This window comes from Vicugna pacos, chromosome 5 (assembly GCF_048564905.1).
Source record: "Vicugna pacos chromosome 5, VicPac4, whole genome shotgun sequence".
Taxonomy (NCBI): Eukaryota; Metazoa; Chordata; class Mammalia; order Artiodactyla; family Camelidae; genus Vicugna; species Vicugna pacos.
The window spans coordinates 41,997,849-42,017,152 of record NC_132991.1 but is presented as its reverse complement, the minus strand read 5'-3'; the positions used below and the strand labels follow the sequence as shown (position 1 = coordinate 42,017,152).

The window sequence follows — 19,304 nt, the reverse complement described above, 5'->3', positions numbered from 1 at the left end:
CTGTGTGTGCAGCCCCTACTATGTGTCACCCCCTGTTCCTGAGAGGCTCTTTTTGAAGAGATGGTAAAGTTAGATACGAGTTCCTATTTTCTGTAAGTAAACATATGCTCTACAAGCAACTCTAACCCTTTAAACGCACCCACTTTTTCACAGGGAGTCTCAGGGCTGGACAGGATCAATGACGTATCCCTGCTAGATTCCAATCATTTAAAAATAGGTCTTTAAATATGTTCCTTTATGCACGGCAATCTCTGCATGTCAACAGCTGACTTAGTTCTCAAGCAACAATATTGCCCATTGAAAAATACACCTTCCTTAAACAAAAGATACTTTTTGTTCCCATGAAGCATTGTCTGTTGCCATTTCCAGCAACAAATAACACAAAAGACAAATTCTGCCATCCTCAATAGTGGTTTTGGACAAACAGAAACAGCAAAATAAACAGAACAAAAGCATAAGAAACAAAACCAAGGTGAGCCGGGGGCAGGGGAGGAGGGGAGGAGTGTAAGTGAGAAGTGGAGTCTATACCCTGTGATCTGAGAAATTCAGCCTTTCCTGATGAATGGGGGACAGGGAGGGGAGAGGAAGGGAAGCTGAGGTTTTCAGTGGAGAAAAAGAAGTGTGTGCTGCTGTCCCGGTTTTGTTTCAACAGCACCCGGAGAGTGCGTGGCAGGCAAAATCTAGTTTGGTGACTAAGAGTGATTCAATTAGAGTAACACAAGTTTGTTTATGACACAATGGAGCTACCCAACCAAATCCGGGAATTACACAAACAATAATGTGGCAATTCTTTAAAACTGTTTAAGTGCGTTCTGGTACCAAATTAAAGTTTATGGTTATTCATAGGACACATCGAATCAATTTAATATCGCCATTCTGCAGGCTGTGCACCGTCCTGTCATATCCTCTTTTAAAGAAATCGCTCATGGCCCGGAATGCTGGAAACCTAAGAACTATTGTTACCTATTTCTCAGCACTCTGCTCCTGATACTCAGTGTCACTGATGGAAACCAAATAGCGGCCAAAAGCCCTGGTGAATTCTTCTGAAACGCAGTCCGGGCAATCTGTGTGCGGGGGGAGGGGGGAAGGATTTGGAAGTGTGCGCGGCTCCTCCGCCCTCCGGGCCGCGCGTCCGGAACGTTCCTGGCTGTCAGGTGGGTGACGACCAGGCTCGGCGGGGAAGCCCTGCCTGGCAGCGCCGCGTGCCCGCGGGCTGAAGAGGGACAAGCCCCGCGGAGTGCGGCGAGTCCGGCGGCAGGCCGTCGCTCACCTTTGTTCGCCTACCCTCGCCGCGAGAAGGAGAGCGCGGGCCGAGGAGCAGTCGGCGGGGCGACCCCAAAGCTCCGCGGGCCTTCCCCAGCGCCCCGGAGGAAATCCGGAGGCAAGCCAGACCCTCTCCGGCTCACGGAACCGCAGCCAGGCTGAGGGGTCAGCAACCCCTTCCCGAACACAAAGCTTGGGAGGCGTGAGCGGCAGCGCTGGGGGCGCGGGTGCGTGCGCCACGGAGCACGCGAGTGTGCGTGTGCGCGCCAAGGGTGTGCACGCGAGGGTGTGCGGGTGTGTGTGTCTGTGTGTAGGGGGAGGGGAGGAGCGCTCGAGCCCTTCTTACCTCTCGAAGATGAGCCGTACCATGAAGATGCAGAAGGCCAAGGGGAAGGCGAGGTAGAGGTCCTCAGCCTGCGGGAAGGTGGCTTCCTCCGTGTTCTTCAGGTCCGCCCAGGTGACATTGTGCGGGAGCCAAAACCGCTCGTTCCAGAACCAGGCTAAGATCCCTGCCATCTTGCTTTGTCCACTCCGGTCCTGGGCTCCCGCGGCCCGCCGAGCTCTCCGCCGCGCAGGGCGCCCGGGGATGTGCGCGCGGCTGGCCCAAGCCTGTGCCGCCGCCGACGCCTCCTACTCCGCGGCCGCTGCTCTCGAAGGCTCGCGGCGAGCCCCGGTTCTCTCCTCCCTCTGGCCGCGTTGGGGAAAGGAGCCGCCTCGCCCGTCACATGGCAGCCCGGGCCTCTGGCCCTGATTGGCTCGTCCTCGCGTCAAGCAGCGAGGCACACGCGGCCCGCTTGCCCACGCCCGGAGGGCAGGGCGCAGCGGCTGCGCCCTGGGCGCAGGGGCACGGATCGCGGGAGTGCTGCCCGGCCCTGCGCTCACAGTGCCGTCGCGCAGAGCTTAGGACAGCAACCCGAGGCCGGCCACTCGAATCCCCTCCAGCCCCCGGCTGGCTCACACATGCTCAAAACGGCGGCTCCTGCCCCCCTGGAGTTTCAGGAGTCTCAGCTTCTCCTGCGCCTGCAGGCGCCTGGGAGGCAGGTAGGGGTTGGGGCAGGTCTTCAGAACCACCCTTGCGCTGAGAGAGAACAGCAAAAAGAGGAGTAGGGGCGCACAGAGCAAAGGAGGAAGAAGTAGCAGGGAAAAAGTCATCCACTCCAGCACTTGGAGAAGGACGATGAAAATCAGGAACTGGGGCAGGATGGTTTGGCAAGAGCCATATGCCTCCACCCTACCCTCTTCTTTCCGCCATCTCTGACCTTCCAGCCTGGTTTTGCTGCTGCTCCTTACCACAACCGCTCCCCCAGGGAACAAGGCCTGATATTTTAATTTATGAGGTGGTGGGAAAAATTAGGCGCTTAATTGCTATTTGATAATGATGAGATGATGTTGATGATGGTAACAACCGCAGCATTCTGTGAAACCGCTCCACTAAAAGAACCTCCCGGACAACGGGGCCAGACCACATTTTGGCTTGGCAGGTCGGTGGAGAACCTCCACTCCGCTACTTACAGCCTCATTATTTCCCCCTTCTGAATCTGAAACCTTTAAGACCTTAGGCCTGGGAGGCCTTCCCTAGGCACCTTCACTCACAAACTATGTATGGCTCAGCTGAGTGGTCCACGCAGACTTGGTTCCAGGGAATATTTCGTTCATATTTCTCACATTCATTTCCTGCCTGATTCTGCCAATAAATTCTACTGGACCTTTCCAGGAGGCATATAAGCAATCTCCTAATACACATTTCTTTACTTTCCTTCCCTCTCCAGCTACCACCCTCTTTTCACTCCTTCCGTTTAATGCGTAACTCTGAAGAACTGCCCAATTTCTCTTCCCTCCATTCTCTTTGGAACTTCCATTTCGGCATTTGCCCCTCTCTGCTGCACTGAACTGCTCAAGGTCTTCCATGATCTCCATGCTCCTAAACCCAAAGGTCAGGTCTCAACACCTTCTATCAGTAGCATTTTGCCAAGTTGTTCACTCTACCTTTTGAAACACTTTCTTGTGTTGACTTCCAGAAACCACATTCTTGCTTTTCTTCCTACCCCATGGCCACTTTTGCTGAATCTCCTCTCTGGCTACCCCTTACCTACTCAGCTCTTTAAAGTCAGTCTTTTTCCTCTCCACTTTTCTATCTACATTCATTCACTTGTCCTGTACCTCATTCATCCAGTCCAGTGGCTTTCAATGTCATCTGTATGGTTTTCGGTATCGTACTGATGGCTCCCAAATTTGTATCTCTAGCCATGAGCTATTCCTTGAACTTCAGACTCCTAAATCCACTGTCGAGTCAACAACTCCACTTGGATGCCTAACAGCCATTTCCTGTCCAAAATACTAATCTTCCCCCTAATTCTCTTCCCTCCTGTGTTCTTGGTTCAGGTCAAAAACGTAGAGTCATCTTTTTTTCCTTTTCTCTTCTGTAAGTCTCTCCTTTATAATTCATCACATATCCTGTCGGCTCCATCTTTAAACCAGAATCACACCACCTCTCACCACCTCTTCTGCTACCATCTTGGTCCAAACAACCAATGTTTTTCTCTTGAGCTACCCCATTAAGGATACCCCATTAGGGACTCTTGTCCCTCTGCAATCTATTCTCAGCATGTGTGATCCTGTTGAAATGTAGTAAGATCACTTCTGTGCTTAAAGCCATACTGCTTAGCCATCTCTCCCCAAGTGGAAGCCAAAATCATTTCTTTTTCTTTTTTTTAATTGAAAGTATGGTCAGTTTACAATGTTGTGTCAACTTCTGGTATAACAGCATAATGTTTCAGTCTATATATATATATTATATATATATATATACACACACACACACATATTCCTTTTCATATTCTTTTTCATTCTAGATTACTACAAGATACTAAATATAGTTCCCTGTGGTATACAGTAGAAATTTGTTGTTTATCTATTTTATATATAGTAGTTAGTATCTGCAATTTATCCCTTCCCATTCCCTTTTCCCCCTGGTAACCGTAAGTTCATTTTCTTTATCTATGAGTCTGTTTCTGTTTTATAAATAAGTTCATTTGTGTCTTTTTGTTTACATTCCACATATAAGTGATATCATATGACATTTTTCTTCCTCTGTCTGGCTTACTTCACTTAGAATGATGATCTCCAAGTTCATCCATGTTACTGCAAATAGCATTCTTTTATTCTTGTTTATAGCTGAGTAGTATTCCATTGTGTAAATATACCCCAACTTCTTTATCCAGTTATCTGTTGATGGACATTTAGATTGTTTCCATGTCTTGGATATTGTAAATAATGCTGCTGTGAACAATGGGGTGTATGTATCTTTTTTAATTTTCTCTGGATTTATGCTCAAAAGTGAGATTGCTGGATCATATGGTTAAGTCTATTTTTAGTTTTTTGAAGACTCTCCATACTGTTTTCCATAATGGCTGCACCAAATGACATTCACACCAACAGTATAGGAGGATTCCCTTTTCTCCACACCCTCTCCAGCATTTATTGCTTGTGGACTTTTTAAATGATGGCCATTCTGACTGGTGTGAGGTGATACTCATTTTAGTCAAAGTCATTGCAATGTCCAAAGATGTATACTCCCTGTTAACTCTCTGACCTCACCTACTCTCCTCTCTCATCGCCCTCTTCCTTACTCTGTTTTGGTCACACTGGCCTCTCTGCCCTTCCAAAACACCCTACATGCTTTTCTCTATCTCTGGAACTTTCACCCCCAAATATCCATGTCTGCTCTTTCTATAATGTCACTCACTTGGTAAAGCCTTCCCTGGCCACCCTAGTTAATCTATAACCCTCACTCCCCATTCCGGCTCTTCCTAGTCAACTTTCTTGCTTTGTTTTCCTCCAAAGCATTTATCACCACCTAACACAATATGTTTTTCATTTTTTTCTTTATTGGTCTCCCCGCAGACACACTAAAATGTAAGCTTTCAAAAGTTAAAGATTTGTGTCAATTGCAGTTTTATCCCAAGCACTTAAAATAGTGCCCAGCACATAGTAGGTACTCAATAAACTACTGAATTAATGATTCAGCACTACTCCAACCTCACAAAAGTCTTCTCTAGGAGAGGAAGAAAATCTGAATAAATTATTGTGTTAAATGTTTATATTCTCAGGTGAAGAACAGTGTGGACATAAAGAGGGGATTGATCAATTCTAGGCTAGGGTATGGGAGGTGTCCTGGAGGTGAGTCTTCAGCAGGGAGTAGCTGTCACCATCCCCACTTAAGGCCATGTGGTCATCTGCTCATTGTTACTGGTGACCTTCCAGGAAGATGGCCCCAACTGCATTCTTGTAAGCCACAGAGAGGAGGTCTATTAAGTTCTCTTGCCACCTTTGTGGGAAAAGGTCATGTCATGATGGATCCTGGCCTCCTGGGCCAGGCAGACCCCTTTCACGGCTGCCCCGGTCCCTTGTGTCACTCTTACGTATGACCTGATAATACATTGCCTTTCCTGCTATCCCAAAAGTCCTGCTGTGTCCCCACACATACATAAGAGGAAGTGTTGGTGACTTAATACCCCAGGGCCTGAACTTTGACCCTGGGCATTGGAAGCCAGTGGATCAACTTTCATTATTTTCCCTCCCCTGCCTCTGGGACATACACAGTAGCTTCAAACAGCCTCTCTGAAAATGTCCTGTGATACAAAGCATTCCGCTTATTTCAGAACGACAGCCAGATCAATAATTCCCTTGGTCTTTCTCTCTCTCTCTTTCTCAGTCTCCCTCTCCTTTCCTTTCATTCCTGCCTCCCTGAAATTACACCTCCCTGGAAATGCTCTTTTTTTTCTAAAGAAGCCAAACTAAGATAGTGTCGCTCTCTTATTCAGCAACTTTGAGAAAGTGTTGTGATTTCAGGAAAACTTTGAAAGATAGCTTTTGTTGGGACAGTAGAAAGAGAATTTACTTCTTCTATGGGACTCTTACACTAGTCATTTAGTTTCTAAGAGCACGTTAACGCCCTCCCACATAAGTCGTATACCTATAGTATCCATCTCGCCTTGCCACCCGGCTGTCATGAGGCTCGCATGAGATAATGTGGGAAAGGGCTTGTAAACTCTTCACCTCCATACACAGGCCCCATGTTACAAACCCCTACTCCTTTATCTGTCCGGCCAATCTCCTACAGGCAACACTCCTTCCTACCATAGTCCATCCAAATGACTACCCCAGAAATACAATAGAGTAAAATCACTTTCCACATCTGACCACATTGCATTGGTGTAGAAATGGACCCCTGGCCCACGATAGGAGTGAAAGTCCTTCTTCAGGTATTGGGGCATGGGTCAAGGCTTTCTTTCTCTGTACACTTGGACTCTAGGGTTTCAACTCAGAAGCTGCTGGCCCCCTTGCTTTATCACATGGATAGATAAAAGAGACGCTCAGTTCAGGCCCTGGGGAAGGTTGGTCACAGGAAAGACAAAGCATAGCACACCTCCCAAGGAGGCCACTTTATACCTGTACAGAAAAGACTTCTAACTGTTGCCCCAGGAAGCCAAAATACAATTTATTCCTCAGGCATATTTGTAGCTCAGTAAGAAAACCAACAGTTGGCTTGTAAATATACGAGATACAAGAGAGCAAAGTTTCTATTGGGAGTAGGGGGGAGGTGATACTGCCTACACTGCATGTGAGGAAAGCATGTTTTGGGTCCTGAGCATTAAATGAATACAAGAATACAACTTCTGTTTTCCAGGCAACTGAGGAATATCAACAAAGTTTAGCATTATTTCTCATTCTTAGGCATACACCCAGATCTTAATCCTTCTACATACATTTGTCTCCTTAGATACACGAGAACAGCCAGACGTTTAGGTGAATTTCCACTCTGAGTTGCATAACACAAAATTATAGTATTTGTCCTACAAGAAAGAAAACAAAATCTACTTGTGCTTAAATAAAAAGCCAGATAGCAATACACACCAGGACCACTCAAGATGACACCGGACAACAGGTGAAAAGTGCCCAAATATTGCAGATAACAAGGGTTTCCAGCTCAAAGGAGGAAGGAGACATTCTGTGTTGAAGAGGTCAAGGAAAGCTTTGAGGAAGAGGCAGAAGTGGAATCAGACTTTAAAGAATGAGTGGGTTTCAAAAAGGCATGAGCAAAGGAAAAAGTGAGGAAGATTTGCTGAGGGCCAATTAACAGTGTAGTTGAGAAGCCAGATTACAAATGGACTTTAATATGAGCCAAAGGATCACTCCTACTTATTTCAGTGAAAAGAATATTTTATCTATGAAAATAGTGTATAAGTAATTGTATCATGTGATGTCTGGTACACAATACACGCTCATTTATTGTAGGTTTTAAGAAATATACAAATAAAATTATTTATGGCTTAAAACACAGCACAATGTTAGAAGGAAGCATTCAGTTCAAACACTTAATTTGTTGATTTTAAAGGAAGCTGGTTCCCACTGGGAATAATACAGAAATATTGCCAACTTTTATTTCTGCAGTAATTTCGCATGAATATATAACTTTCTTGCTGTCGTTGGCAAAACTATGTTAAACCTACACTCTATTTTCTCTGTCCAGGTAGCAATCTCCTGGGTTTTCATTTATACAGTATTTAGGGAGGACGCTGAGCAAGAATTAGGCAGAATTCATCCCCACAGAATGCAAATCATAATGGCAATGCAGAAAACCCAGTATCTGCCATCTTAAGGAAAGAACATGAGTGTTTAACTCACAGCATTGAAGACAGACTAAGCTCTGGTGTTGAACCTGGACAGGAATTGAATAGACACGATTTGCTGCAAATTCTCCAGCAGGACGGCTCCCTTCCAGGCTCAAAGTCTTTCTTAAAACCACGTCGAAGTGTTGGAGGTCTGAAGATCTTTCTCTTCCCTCCTCTACCTTGACAGTTTCTATCTCTGGAAAACCTTTTCTGATACTGACAACCATCAATTACCCTTGTTTTCCTAGCTAAGCCAAATCACTGGCTAGATTTTCCATCTTCTCTCTAATAATCAAAATCTATTTAAATGTTAATTTTCCCCCTTGCAATTTTCATTAACCTACTAATGTTTGGTCAGCATCCCACTAAAGTTTTAAGCAGGCCATTTATGTGTTGTAGCAAAACTAATGAAGAAACATGAGAAATAACTGAGTTATCTGATTGTGGGCTGTCTAGCTAGGGATTACATTCACCTTAGTTACATATCTCTAACTTTATAGTGTTGACTGAAATAAAATCACACAATGTGAGAGTTGTGGGTCGAGTTTTATTGGGGGCAAAATGAGGACTATAGCCTGAGAGAAAGCATCTCAGGTAGATAGCTCTGAGGAACTGCTCCAAAGAGGCAGGGGGAACTCAGTATTATATATGATTTCAGTGAGGGGGGGACGTGCAGTCAAGCACATGTTTAGGCATAGGCTTGCTGCTGGTCACGAGGAGCAGATGTCACCTTTACAGATTTTAGTGATTTTCTAGATATGAGAAGATGCAAGAATTTGGGCTCATAAAATCTTCTCCTGAAAATATCAATCTGAAGGCCTGTTCTGCCAGTTTTCCCAGAGCACAGAGGGCCTCATGGCTGATCTCCACCCTGCACTCTTTTCAGGGAGTGTTGGAGGTCAGTAGCGGCAGCAGCTCGTGATTTAATCCAAGCAAAGGTAGATGGCAAGTGCCAACATGATCCAGTCCTTGTAAAGGCAGGTGGCAAGTGCCAATTTTTAGTTGGCAGTAGATATGGTCACCTAGGTGTAGTCAGCCACGATGGTGTTTTCCATGTGTACAGACAGATGAATAGCATGTAGGGGGAAGGGCATCTGATATATCAGCCGTAAAGCTTAAGGTCCACTTTCCACTATGCAAAGGTTTGTATAACCAACAGAAACAGAGAACTCAACCAATCATCTGGTTAATTTATGGGAGGAATAAGTAACCTAAAACAGTGCTTGAAATCATTGACTTTTTATAGAAACAGAATTTCAGGGCTGGAAGTGCCCTTATATGTTAATGAGTACAGTTCACTCTCTGTGCCCATCCAAACTGTGATTAAACATCTCAGGTGACAGGGAGCTCACTACTTAACAAACAGACCTATTTCCTTCAGCACCCCTAGGACTATCAGAAAATGCTTTAATGAAAACATTAGCTTGAGGATTCCCGCAGAATCTCTTCGGTTTCATATTTGTAAAATTGGGATAGCATTTTAATGTTGGCTAGATGGACCTAGGACTCAGGGACAAGATTCATGTCCAGTCACATTATCATGAACAAAACACAGCACTGTGTATTTGACTAGTCACTTCCTCAGAAAGGCATAAGGAGTACGTTGGACTGAAAGTCCGTGTCACTCAGGCATTCTTTGCCTCTGTGAACAACAGCAATAAAAAAATTTAACTTGCCCACAGAATGATCAACTACTTGCTTTGTGATTGATGGACAATTCAGTGCTTCTTTCAATTTAGATGTTAAAAAAGAGTGACCAGATATCCCTGAAAAAACTGTTTAACAGGTAGGCATCATGGGAATCATTTGTCAGCTGTGCAGATACAGGAAAAAAAAAAAAAAAGAAATACTTGAAGTTTAAACGCTACGATCTTCATGAATTCCACAGAATGTGAATGACCTTACAGCATATGGCTTCCTGAATAAAATTTAAAATGTGAAGACAAGAAGAGAACAGAAAGGCCATGTTAGATGTAGAAGCTGGGTGGTACACTGATGAGCTAAGCTGCTTGGTAAAAGAGTAGTTTTAGAGGGCAGGCAGTTCATACTCATCCCATAGCAGGGTTAGGAGTTCCCATGAACCTGCTCCTGTAGGAACAGGCCTATTGAGTTGCTCTGAGAAGAAGCACACCTGTAACTATCAAGTCCAAGATGGAAGGAAAGAATATGCATCTTATAAAAAGTAGGGACTGCAAACTCAGATTAGGAGGCCAGGCAGGTAACAAAACAAATGGAACAGACCAGGTGAAAGGGAAAAGGAATGGCCTGGAAATGACACAGCCCTGCAAATTCTCCTTTTCCTTCTCCTCTCCTTTTTTTGTTTTGCTTTGCTTGTTTATTAGAAATAATGAATGAGCAAGTCAAACACACCTGTTGGCCAGATTTACAATCTTTGATCACTCCCTTGTTTCACACCTAAAGGACTGCATTTATTTAGAAGGCTATATTTTTAAAGGAATACTTTTTTTGTAAAAAAAAAAATGGAATTTCTGCAGAGTGTAACACTCAAGATAGTGAGGGGTATGGAAATCTTGAGGAGACATTTCATATACATGTTAAGGGCACTAACTTTGGAGTATTAAAAAATGTAGATTTAAGTGCTAGCTTTGCCAATAATAGCCTATTTTGTTTTAGAAAAATTATTTAATTACTTAATGTCTTGAAAGCTCAGTTTCTTCACACATACAAAGGGAATAATACTATTCACCACATGGAGTTCAAGTAAGATTTACATGCGATAATGTAAACTGTTTAACAGTTAAGCGGAGGTTCTTACTGTTAGTATCATGTGTAGTGAAAAGTTCATTGTTTCAGGGAAGAAAGACAGAATCTGCTGAGATAATCTACCTTCAAGGCAGGCTGAGCCTTGCACATCTGCGAACGGTAGGCCTTCACTTTTGAGATGAGTAGAATTAGCTTTTACTCAGCAGAGAGAGTGAGGATGGGGTAACAAGAGAGGGGAGTGGATGGGGGCCTCCGAAGCCCCTGCCCGCTGCTGTGTGATTCCCCATGCTGTTCTTGCTGCTAAGCTGCAGACATGTTAGACACAAACCAAACTTAAAACCAGTGACATTCTGAAGAAACTCATAAAGAGACGAAGTTTTGATACAAGCAGCTTTTAAAAACAAAGCTGGAGGCTAGAAGCTGAAAAGAATTTGAGAAATTGTGGAGATGGATTTTGAATCTCAGGAGGTCAAGAAACTGGAATTTGAGTCAAGTGTTAGGAGCAAGTGTAGTCTATGAGGATACCTCTAGTCCAGTCACCCTGGGAACCATGGCAGAAACCAGAGGGAAAAAGATTATTGGAAGCCCTGATATGTGTGTTCCAATACTGGAAGGGCTGTCAAGTGGGGGCGATTTGACTTGATTTGTGTGGATCTAGAGAGCAGAACTTGGGACCATTGGCTTAAATATCTGTAAGGTTAATTTTATCTCTAGAAGAAATGTGCAAAGCTGGCCAAAAATAAATCAGCAGCCTCATCAAGCAGTGAACTTCCTATCATGGGAAGTGTTCAGGCAGAGGGTCTACCTGTTAGAAATGCTGGACAAGGTGTTCCTGTCTGAAACTGCCTTAGAAATTGATGTCCACTAAGTTCCCTTTAAGATTTCAAAGCTAACATAACACACTAAGGAGACAAGGGCAGGGACAAAGGCAGAATCTGCCTTTCTGCCTTGCCCTCAGAAGCTTCTGCAGTTGGAGGAAGACATTCAGCAATACACTGATATTTTAGGACCTCTTCCGTCCTAAACTTCTGCTCTTACAGGGGAGAAGGAAGGAGAGAAGAAAAAAATGGAAAAGTAAAGGAAAAAGCAGGAGGTAATTACTGAAGCACATGCAAAAGTTAGAAAGAAATCTGCAAGTCCAAAGAAATAAATCACTTCTTGCCTCACCCTATCCCAAATCCTAATGTATTCAAAGGGCTTTGTCAGAATATGTTGCTAGCTGCCTGCAGGACCCCAACAGAAAACAAAATCAAAGGACTTAGGCCACATGGTTATAAGGGCAGTGTCTGTTAGTTACCAGCTTCCCTCCCCAGCATTTTGAACATTTTTCTGTGCTGTTTTTAACAGTGGGAAATTAGACAGCAGAAGTCACTCTGTTATATACTATTTGAGAACCGATACTACCACAACTGACTGTGTTCTTCCTTTCCCTCATTAGTTGTTAGAGTTTAAGTTCATTCTCATGTGAGGATCCAAGAAGGACGGTAGAATTTTAAAGGTAACCTTCCCTGAGATAATTGTTCATCATTTAGTTTTCCTTTCAGAAGTGCATCTAAGGCAAATGTTTGTGTCCAAGTCTAAAACAATCTTTACCTGGCAATCATTAACATATATTAAATTAAATTCGACATGCTCATGATAGGAAAATACACATAATTTTTAAAAGTCTTTCCCCTGAAATTAAAAAATATGTAAATCTACATAATAACCAAACAGGCCAGCCCTCTTTTGTTGTTAAATTAAAATCAGTGCAGCATAAATACCTAGATAGGAGAACATGTCATAAATATTCCAAGGAATCAATTGATCTCATTTAATTGAATTTGAGAGCAATAAACTGTAATACCTTCTGCTGTTTTAACTGCATGTGATTCTGTCAGCAATCAACTCCATGTGATGGATGTGTCTAGGCTGAGATGTTTCTATTTGTCTCGCATTTTTATGATCACTAAATTCACTTAAACTTTAAAATACAATTAAAATGCAGCATAATCAGGATTTAGGGGGAAAAAAACAAGCTTTCAAAAATCTGCCCAGGTCTGGGTTATCAGAAGATTTAGGTACTCTGAATTCACCAGCTATATATTTTTTAGAAGGCCTCCCCAGTGATTGCCTTAGAATTATTAACAAAATCCAGAAGCCCTGGAGCTTCCTAAATGCTTATGAATGATTCGGCTTAAAGGTTTTTGCAGCCCTCATTTGCATTGTAAAACGGACTTCAGCTCTAAGTTCAAGGAGAAATTTTAGAAGCTCTGACATGGCAAAGTGCCATGAGAATATTTTCCCTGTGGGGAAATGAAACTCAAATGAAACGCTAATTAAGGGTGCTTAATATCCCTCAAAATTAATTCTTTGTTACCTGCAGTGGTTTAATTATTCCCTTATGGAAAGCTCAGAAATGCCCTCTATCTTTAAATAGCAGTGGGCTGCTCAGTTCTGAGTAAACACCCACTTTGAAGGTATTCCTTCTACTCCTTGGTGACAGCAATGGCCAAAGAGCGGAAGATTTTTGGATGACACAATAAAACAATAGGACAAATTTTCATTGGTTTGCAAAATCAGCTTCAGTGATGTCATCACCCCTCACATAAAACACCACAGATTGACACAACATTGTGAACTGACTGTACTTCAATTAAAAAAAAAAATTCTTCTAGGAAAAAAACTCCAAAACTTTATAGAAATAAAAATGAAAGGCAGGAAAGGGCTTAATTAACACCAGGTAATTCTAAGCTCTGACCACCAAAAACAGTCAGCCAAGCCCTAACCCTTTACCCCCTAGCTGCCTGCCCTTTCCAGAAAAGGAAAAATCAGATGTCTTCAGAAGATATTGGTTGCAGCTGAGAGAAAACTAACCAAATGCAAGGCTATTTATCTTAAGAAATAAACTTGAGTGTTATCCAGGTAACTGTTGTTTCTCCTGGAATTAATTCTTGAATCAGGTAACTCCATATAGTGAAGGGAAACAATAAAAAGCTATAAATTCAGGTGCCTATCTTGAGGTCAGATATCACTTCCTCTGGTAACCAGTTCTGTCCACACAACCTAAAGTTGATGCCTGGTCACTGTATCACATCCCCCCATTTGTGGTCTTCCCATCATTCATGGCCATCTGAAATCTTGTGGGTTTACTTATCTACCAGTTTGTCACTGTCTTTCTACCTCGACTAAACCCAGGACCTCGTGCATGCTAAGCATGCACTCTACCACTGAGCTCTACCCTCCCTGCCATAGACCAGTTGTAAATTGTAATCAGTTTGAAAAAAGAAATTTTGAGGGGAGGGTGTAGCTCAGCGGTAGAGTGCGTGCTTAGCATGCACAGAGTCCTGTGTTCAATACCCGATACCTCCATTGAAAATAAATAAGTAAATAAACCTAATTACCTCCCCTCTGAAAAAAGAAATTTTCAATGAGTCAAAAAAGCTGCTCTATCTCCTTGCAAGATTTGATTTCATCTGTTCCAATCTAGTAAGAAGCATAGTCATTTCCTCAGGCCTTCCAAGGTTAGCCAAGGTAAAGAGACAATACAGTCAGGGCAGGCATCAATTTTCAGGACTGGACTGCAGACCATCCTTAGAAATACTAATTAACTCAACTCTTTGCGGATCTCAGTGAAGAAGACCTCTTTTCAGTATCAAAAAGGAATACCAAATCATTTAGGAAAACTTTATGTCTCAAGCTTCAGATAAGAGGAATTTGTTTCAGTTATTTCAGGCTAAAAATAAAAATATGAACACACGCTATAAAAAACATGAAAAGGGAAAGGGCCCTAAATGGTGAATACCACCCTTCCCATCCTGCCGTCTTTCGCCAGGTCACCTTCAGGCAAGGGGTGGATTTGCTCTCCTCTCACACACATTCTTCCCCCTTGCAAAACTCTGCCCTCTCTGGGAATGACTGCCAATGGTCAACATTTGGCCTCTGGTTGAGAATTTAAGCACAAACCTCAGCCTTTCTTTTCCTGCACCGTTAGAAAATCTCTAAGTGACACGAGGCCCAAGTGAAAGACAAAGCCATAAAAACCCAACTCAAGGAAGCAAAATAAAACCTGGAGATGAAATGCAAGGTGTCCACAGACTTCTGTCCAACGCATCTGACCTTCCCTTTGGGCTGCCACAACCAGCTGGATCCAGAAGACTCATCCGTCAGAGGAGCGTAGGGGAAAACGGAGTCAGTCAGGCTCCCTCGCCAGACATCCAGCGCCCAGCGACGCAGCTATATTATCCCGCATGCGCAGCACCCCTGTGTTGTTATGTAACGACGACTTGCGCTACGCAGGCGCACTGGGCAGCCCGCAGGTCATAGTTGGCCATATTCCGGAATTGCTTGCTTTGGTGTATAAGACGGGCGGGAGTTTCCGCCGCCGCCATTGAAGGCTGTGTACTCCTCGCCGCAATAAAGGCAACGATACCTGTGGCTCTGCGAGTGTTCTTCAGTCTGCCCAAATCCGTGAACCTGCCACGCCCGGAGCACCTGCAATAACGCAAGGAGTCACAGGAGCTGCCTGGTATCTGAAAAACCCACACAACCTGCCACCGCTCTGTGCAAGAGCCTCCGCGTGGCTCTCCTCGTCCAGAGGACAAAGCCGGACTCCTCTATGGGTAAGCAGGGCCCATCACAGTTGGCCACCCACCTCTCTTTCCCACTCCTTCTTTCGAGGCTCTCGCCCAAACCATTTTAACTTTGCACTCATCCCCTGCCAACCCAACCTTCTTCCCTCACACATGTATTTTAGCAGACTTTTCCCCCCTTCTTTATATTGTTTCCTTGTAAAGAATGCCTTCCCCTTTCTAATCTACCCATCAAAATTGTATTTCTAAACTCATTTCCCCTCTCAAAACTGTCTGTAGTTTTCCCCATCTATCAGAATTAGAGTAAATCCTTCCTACTTGGGCTTAACGTTTAACCTGAGAGCCCTCCCGCTGAGTCTTCTCTCTTAAACCACAGGCTCCCTCAGGGCAGAACCGGTTCTTACTTTATCTCTATCGCCCAAGGGCCTAGTGGGTTTGGTTTGGTTTGGTTTTGCACATAGCAGATATTTAATAAAGTTTGGTCTAATTGGATTTCTTAGGCAAACAACAGCTAACAGCTAATTTAGGATGGGAAACAGTTTATAAGAATTAAGAGTTCAGGAGTCAGAACACTTGGGTATAAATCCCAGCTTCATCTCTTACAAGCTCTATGAAGTTGGACAATTCCCTACATCTTTAAACCTAAGTTTCCTCATCTGAAAAAAATGGGCTATTTCTACATTCATAATACATAATAGTATTTATCTCTTAGAGCTATTGGAAGAACCAGATGAACACATTTAGCACAGTGCCCAGCCAGCACTTCGTAAGAATTCAGTGCTGGTTACTTGTCCCCTCCTGTCTCTCCTCCTCCCCATTCTCTTCTTTTTCTTCATTGCTACTACCACTACTGCTGCTTCTGTGACTCCTGCTGCCTTAGTACCTTACAGGGAAGGCCAGCTGGGGACCGTAAACCTCCTGCTCCCTCTAGGGCTCCTGTCTTTTAGACTATGTCTTAGAAAGAATTATTCCTTCTTGCAAAGCATACTGTAACTGTGACCAAAATGTGACCTTGATACCCTGTTGGAGTGGAAAGAAGCCTGGGAAAATGTTTTTTCACAACTTTGAGCAGAGAATTTGTTTCGGAGTTAACCCCTCTTTTGTTTTGGGAAAACTACTTCACCAACTCTTTGAGACATACAAATGCAAAGTAAAAATCTACCCATTTCTGCCAGAAACCAGGAGGTCACCAAGAATTAGAAGACCCCTGTTTAGCCCACAAAGTCAGCGTTTGTGTTTGGGGTGTATTACTGAGTTGAGCTTCTGCCTGTAGACTTTGTTGCAGTGTTTTCATGGAAAGGAAAAAATAAATATTTCTAATCCTTGTAGGAGTGAGTTTGGAGATCCAGCCTGAATTACTGCTGGTCCTGGATAGCACTGGGGTTGGGAGCCATATGATGTGAGCTGTTTGGCTTTGTTTTATTAGCCTCGATGGCAGAAAAATGAGAATGATGTAGTGGTGAAGTTGAAGGAATAGCTTTTGTGGGACCCTGTCACTCTCTGGGAAGGACAGTGCTGCTCCCCTGCCCAGTGACAAGAAAAGAGTGTGACCCAGAGTGGGGACAGAGTTATTGTTCCCACTTCTTTGCAAGACCGCCTCCCCTCGGGCTTCCCCAGCAGTTACTGGAGCAAGAAGACCTAGCCCTGTTGTCACTGATGTTCTCAAGAAGTCCAACCATTGGCAGAAGAAACACAGAACGTGATAACTGTTGTGTAGTGGCCTGGAGGACAGCTGGGTTGGTGAGCATCTTTAGGACCTATAGAAATAGTGGGGAAGAAATGGAAACATTTCTTGGAAGACTGAGGTCAAGAATTGCTGAGCTCTTGTAACTTGGATGTTAAAAGTTTTGTCACCTCATCTTACCATCCTTGACTCCAGTTTTATGAAATCTCTGGCACGCTATTTGAATAAATAAATACTTATTTTTTAATAGATTATTTTTAATGCATTAGTATTTTTTAAATTTAAAGCCAGAAAGAATTTGGGGTGAGAGATAGCATAGCATAGTGATTTTTTAAAAGAATGGATTCTGGAAATCAGCAGATTTCTATCTTGACTTCTCTTTTTACTAGTTGTGTAATCATAAGCAATGTAACCACCCTCTTTAAGCCTCTGGTTTTTATCTGTGAATTATAGATGTGTGGCAGATTGTGTTTTCCAGATATGGCTGCACCAATGTATATTTCAAGCCACATGCTGTTCTCTTGAAGTGACATTGACATTCTTTCATCAAAAGATGAACCTTCAAATCTTATACTATGTGAAAGAAGTCAGTCACAAATGACCACACATTCTAGGGTTCTATTTGCATGAAATGATGTCCGGGATAGGCAAATGCACAAAAACGGAAAGTAGATAGTGGTTGCCTGGGGCTGGGAGCCAGTGGGAAGGGATGTGGGGAGTGACTGCTGATGCATTCGGCATTTCTTTTTAGATGAAGAAAATGTTCTAAACTGAGATTTTGGTGATGGTTGCACAGTGCTTTGAGTATAATAAAAACCGCTGGATGGTACAACTTTAAAAAAAAATGGAATCTATGTTTTCTTCCCTTGAATCTGGGCTGAACTGAACTGCCTCAACCAAAAGAATGTGGCAGAAGTGACAGGACTTCCAGCTAAGTTATAACAGGCAATAGGCTTTCGCGCCTGGCGCTCTCTTTCTCTGCCTTTGGAACCCAGTCACCATGATGTGAGGGAGCCCAGGCCACATGGAGAGGTCACATGTGGGTGTCCCAATCGACATCCCCACCTAGACACCCCCCCAGCTGACAGCCAGCATTAACTGCTCGACATGGGAATGAACGACCCTTCAGATGATTCTAGGGCTCGGTGTTTAAGTCCTCCAGCTGAAACTCCAGACCTCTTGGTGCAGAGATAAGTCAGACTCATCATGTTCTGTCTGAATCCTTGACCCACAGAAATCATAAGAGATGATAAATGATTATCGTTTTCATAAGCCCTTAAATTTTGTGGTGATTTGTTGTGCAACAATAGATACCTAACTAAACTAAGAGGTAATGGTATGTAATCCCTGGTGGTGTTATAAGGACTAAAAGAAATAGTACAGTGCTTAGCACAGCAGCAAATGCTCGATAATGTTAGACACTGTTATTATAACAAAAAAGCAATTACTAAGGAAAAATTTGAGGTGAATGAGGGCTCTCAGTATCCTCTTCTGAATGTCTTAACACATAACCAGGGGAAAGAGAAGTTGAAATTGATGAGTAAACCACATTAGAAGCAGAAGTCTGTGGGGTTGCACTTGAATAAAGGCATGTGAAGATTTGGTTTTACCCGTCTAAGAGGTAAGAGGTCCTCTTAAAATTCCTGGAGCCAGAATCTCAGAATGGGAGAGAGAATAGATGTGTCAGGGTCACTGTCCTATCTGAGCCCTCAGCACACACAGTGGTTGGCACACCATCCTGTAGACAGCCCCAATCTTTAAGAGAAGCTAGCTTCTGTGTGTAATTACAGTGACGTCTCTGGTCAGTAACTCGCCAAGTAATCTGTCATGTGCAGGTCTAATATCAGGTTCTTGGAATATTTCAGAGAGGTATCAGACTGTCTACAGCCTTTTTGTAAGGACTGCTTTAATGGGAACTTGGAGATATGCCAAGCTTGTTCTGCTTCACTAAGGTAATTACAACTCCATCATCCTCAGAATTTGCTCTAGTTTTAAGAGCCATCCATAATTTTGATGAAAATAGATGTGAATCATTGCACATTCTCCTTGAGTTTCCAATGACTGAAAAAATCAACAGGAAAAGGAAAGACAATGGCCACTTTATAGCTCTAATCTTTTTACCCCCACACACAGAAAAAGGTTATAAAGTATTATAAAGTCGATAACGGTGTAAGGACAGTGAAAATTAACTGGAAAATGTATCGTTGTTTTTCCTCTCTGCTCCTGAAGATATGTTGCGTAAAATTTGCAGTTCTTTCAGATTACAAACAATTGTTTTACAAGCAATGATTTGAACAGAGAAGCAAGACTTTACTGGTATTGTCTCTGGCATGGTAGCTGAGGACATGGTTTTTGGGTTAAATGTCATTTTAAGGACCTTTAATCCTT

At 43.4% G+C, this 19,304-nt stretch overlaps 2 protein-coding genes across 4 annotated transcripts in view; both read right to left on the bottom strand.

The window, feature by feature from the left end:
• The window catches only part of CERS6 (ceramide synthase 6), a 296,892-nt gene extending 282,056 nt beyond the window's left edge, over positions 1–14,836 (bottom strand). For 2 of the 3 annotated variants that reach the window (XM_006201102.3, XM_072961104.1), the window contains exon 1: positions 1,610–1,969. In XM_006201102.3, the coding sequence (XP_006201164.1) occupies positions 1,610–1,779 (170 nt within the window). In that variant the 5' untranslated portion in view covers positions 1,780–1,969. Of the gene's footprint in view, positions 1–1,609; positions 1,970–14,759 lie in introns of those variants that run through there. The other variant, XM_072961105.1, reaches the window with a different exon arrangement.
• Positions 14,837–14,960: 124 nt separating this feature from the next.
• The window catches only part of LOC102543282 (mitotic-spindle organizing protein 2-like), a 111,267-nt gene continuing 106,923 nt past the window's right edge, over positions 14,961–19,304 (bottom strand). Inside the window, exon 2 of the mRNA XM_006201166.3 lies at positions 14,961–15,134. Coding sequence (XP_006201228.2) covers positions 14,961–15,134 — 174 coding nt within the window. The remainder of the gene's footprint in view (positions 15,135–19,304) is intronic.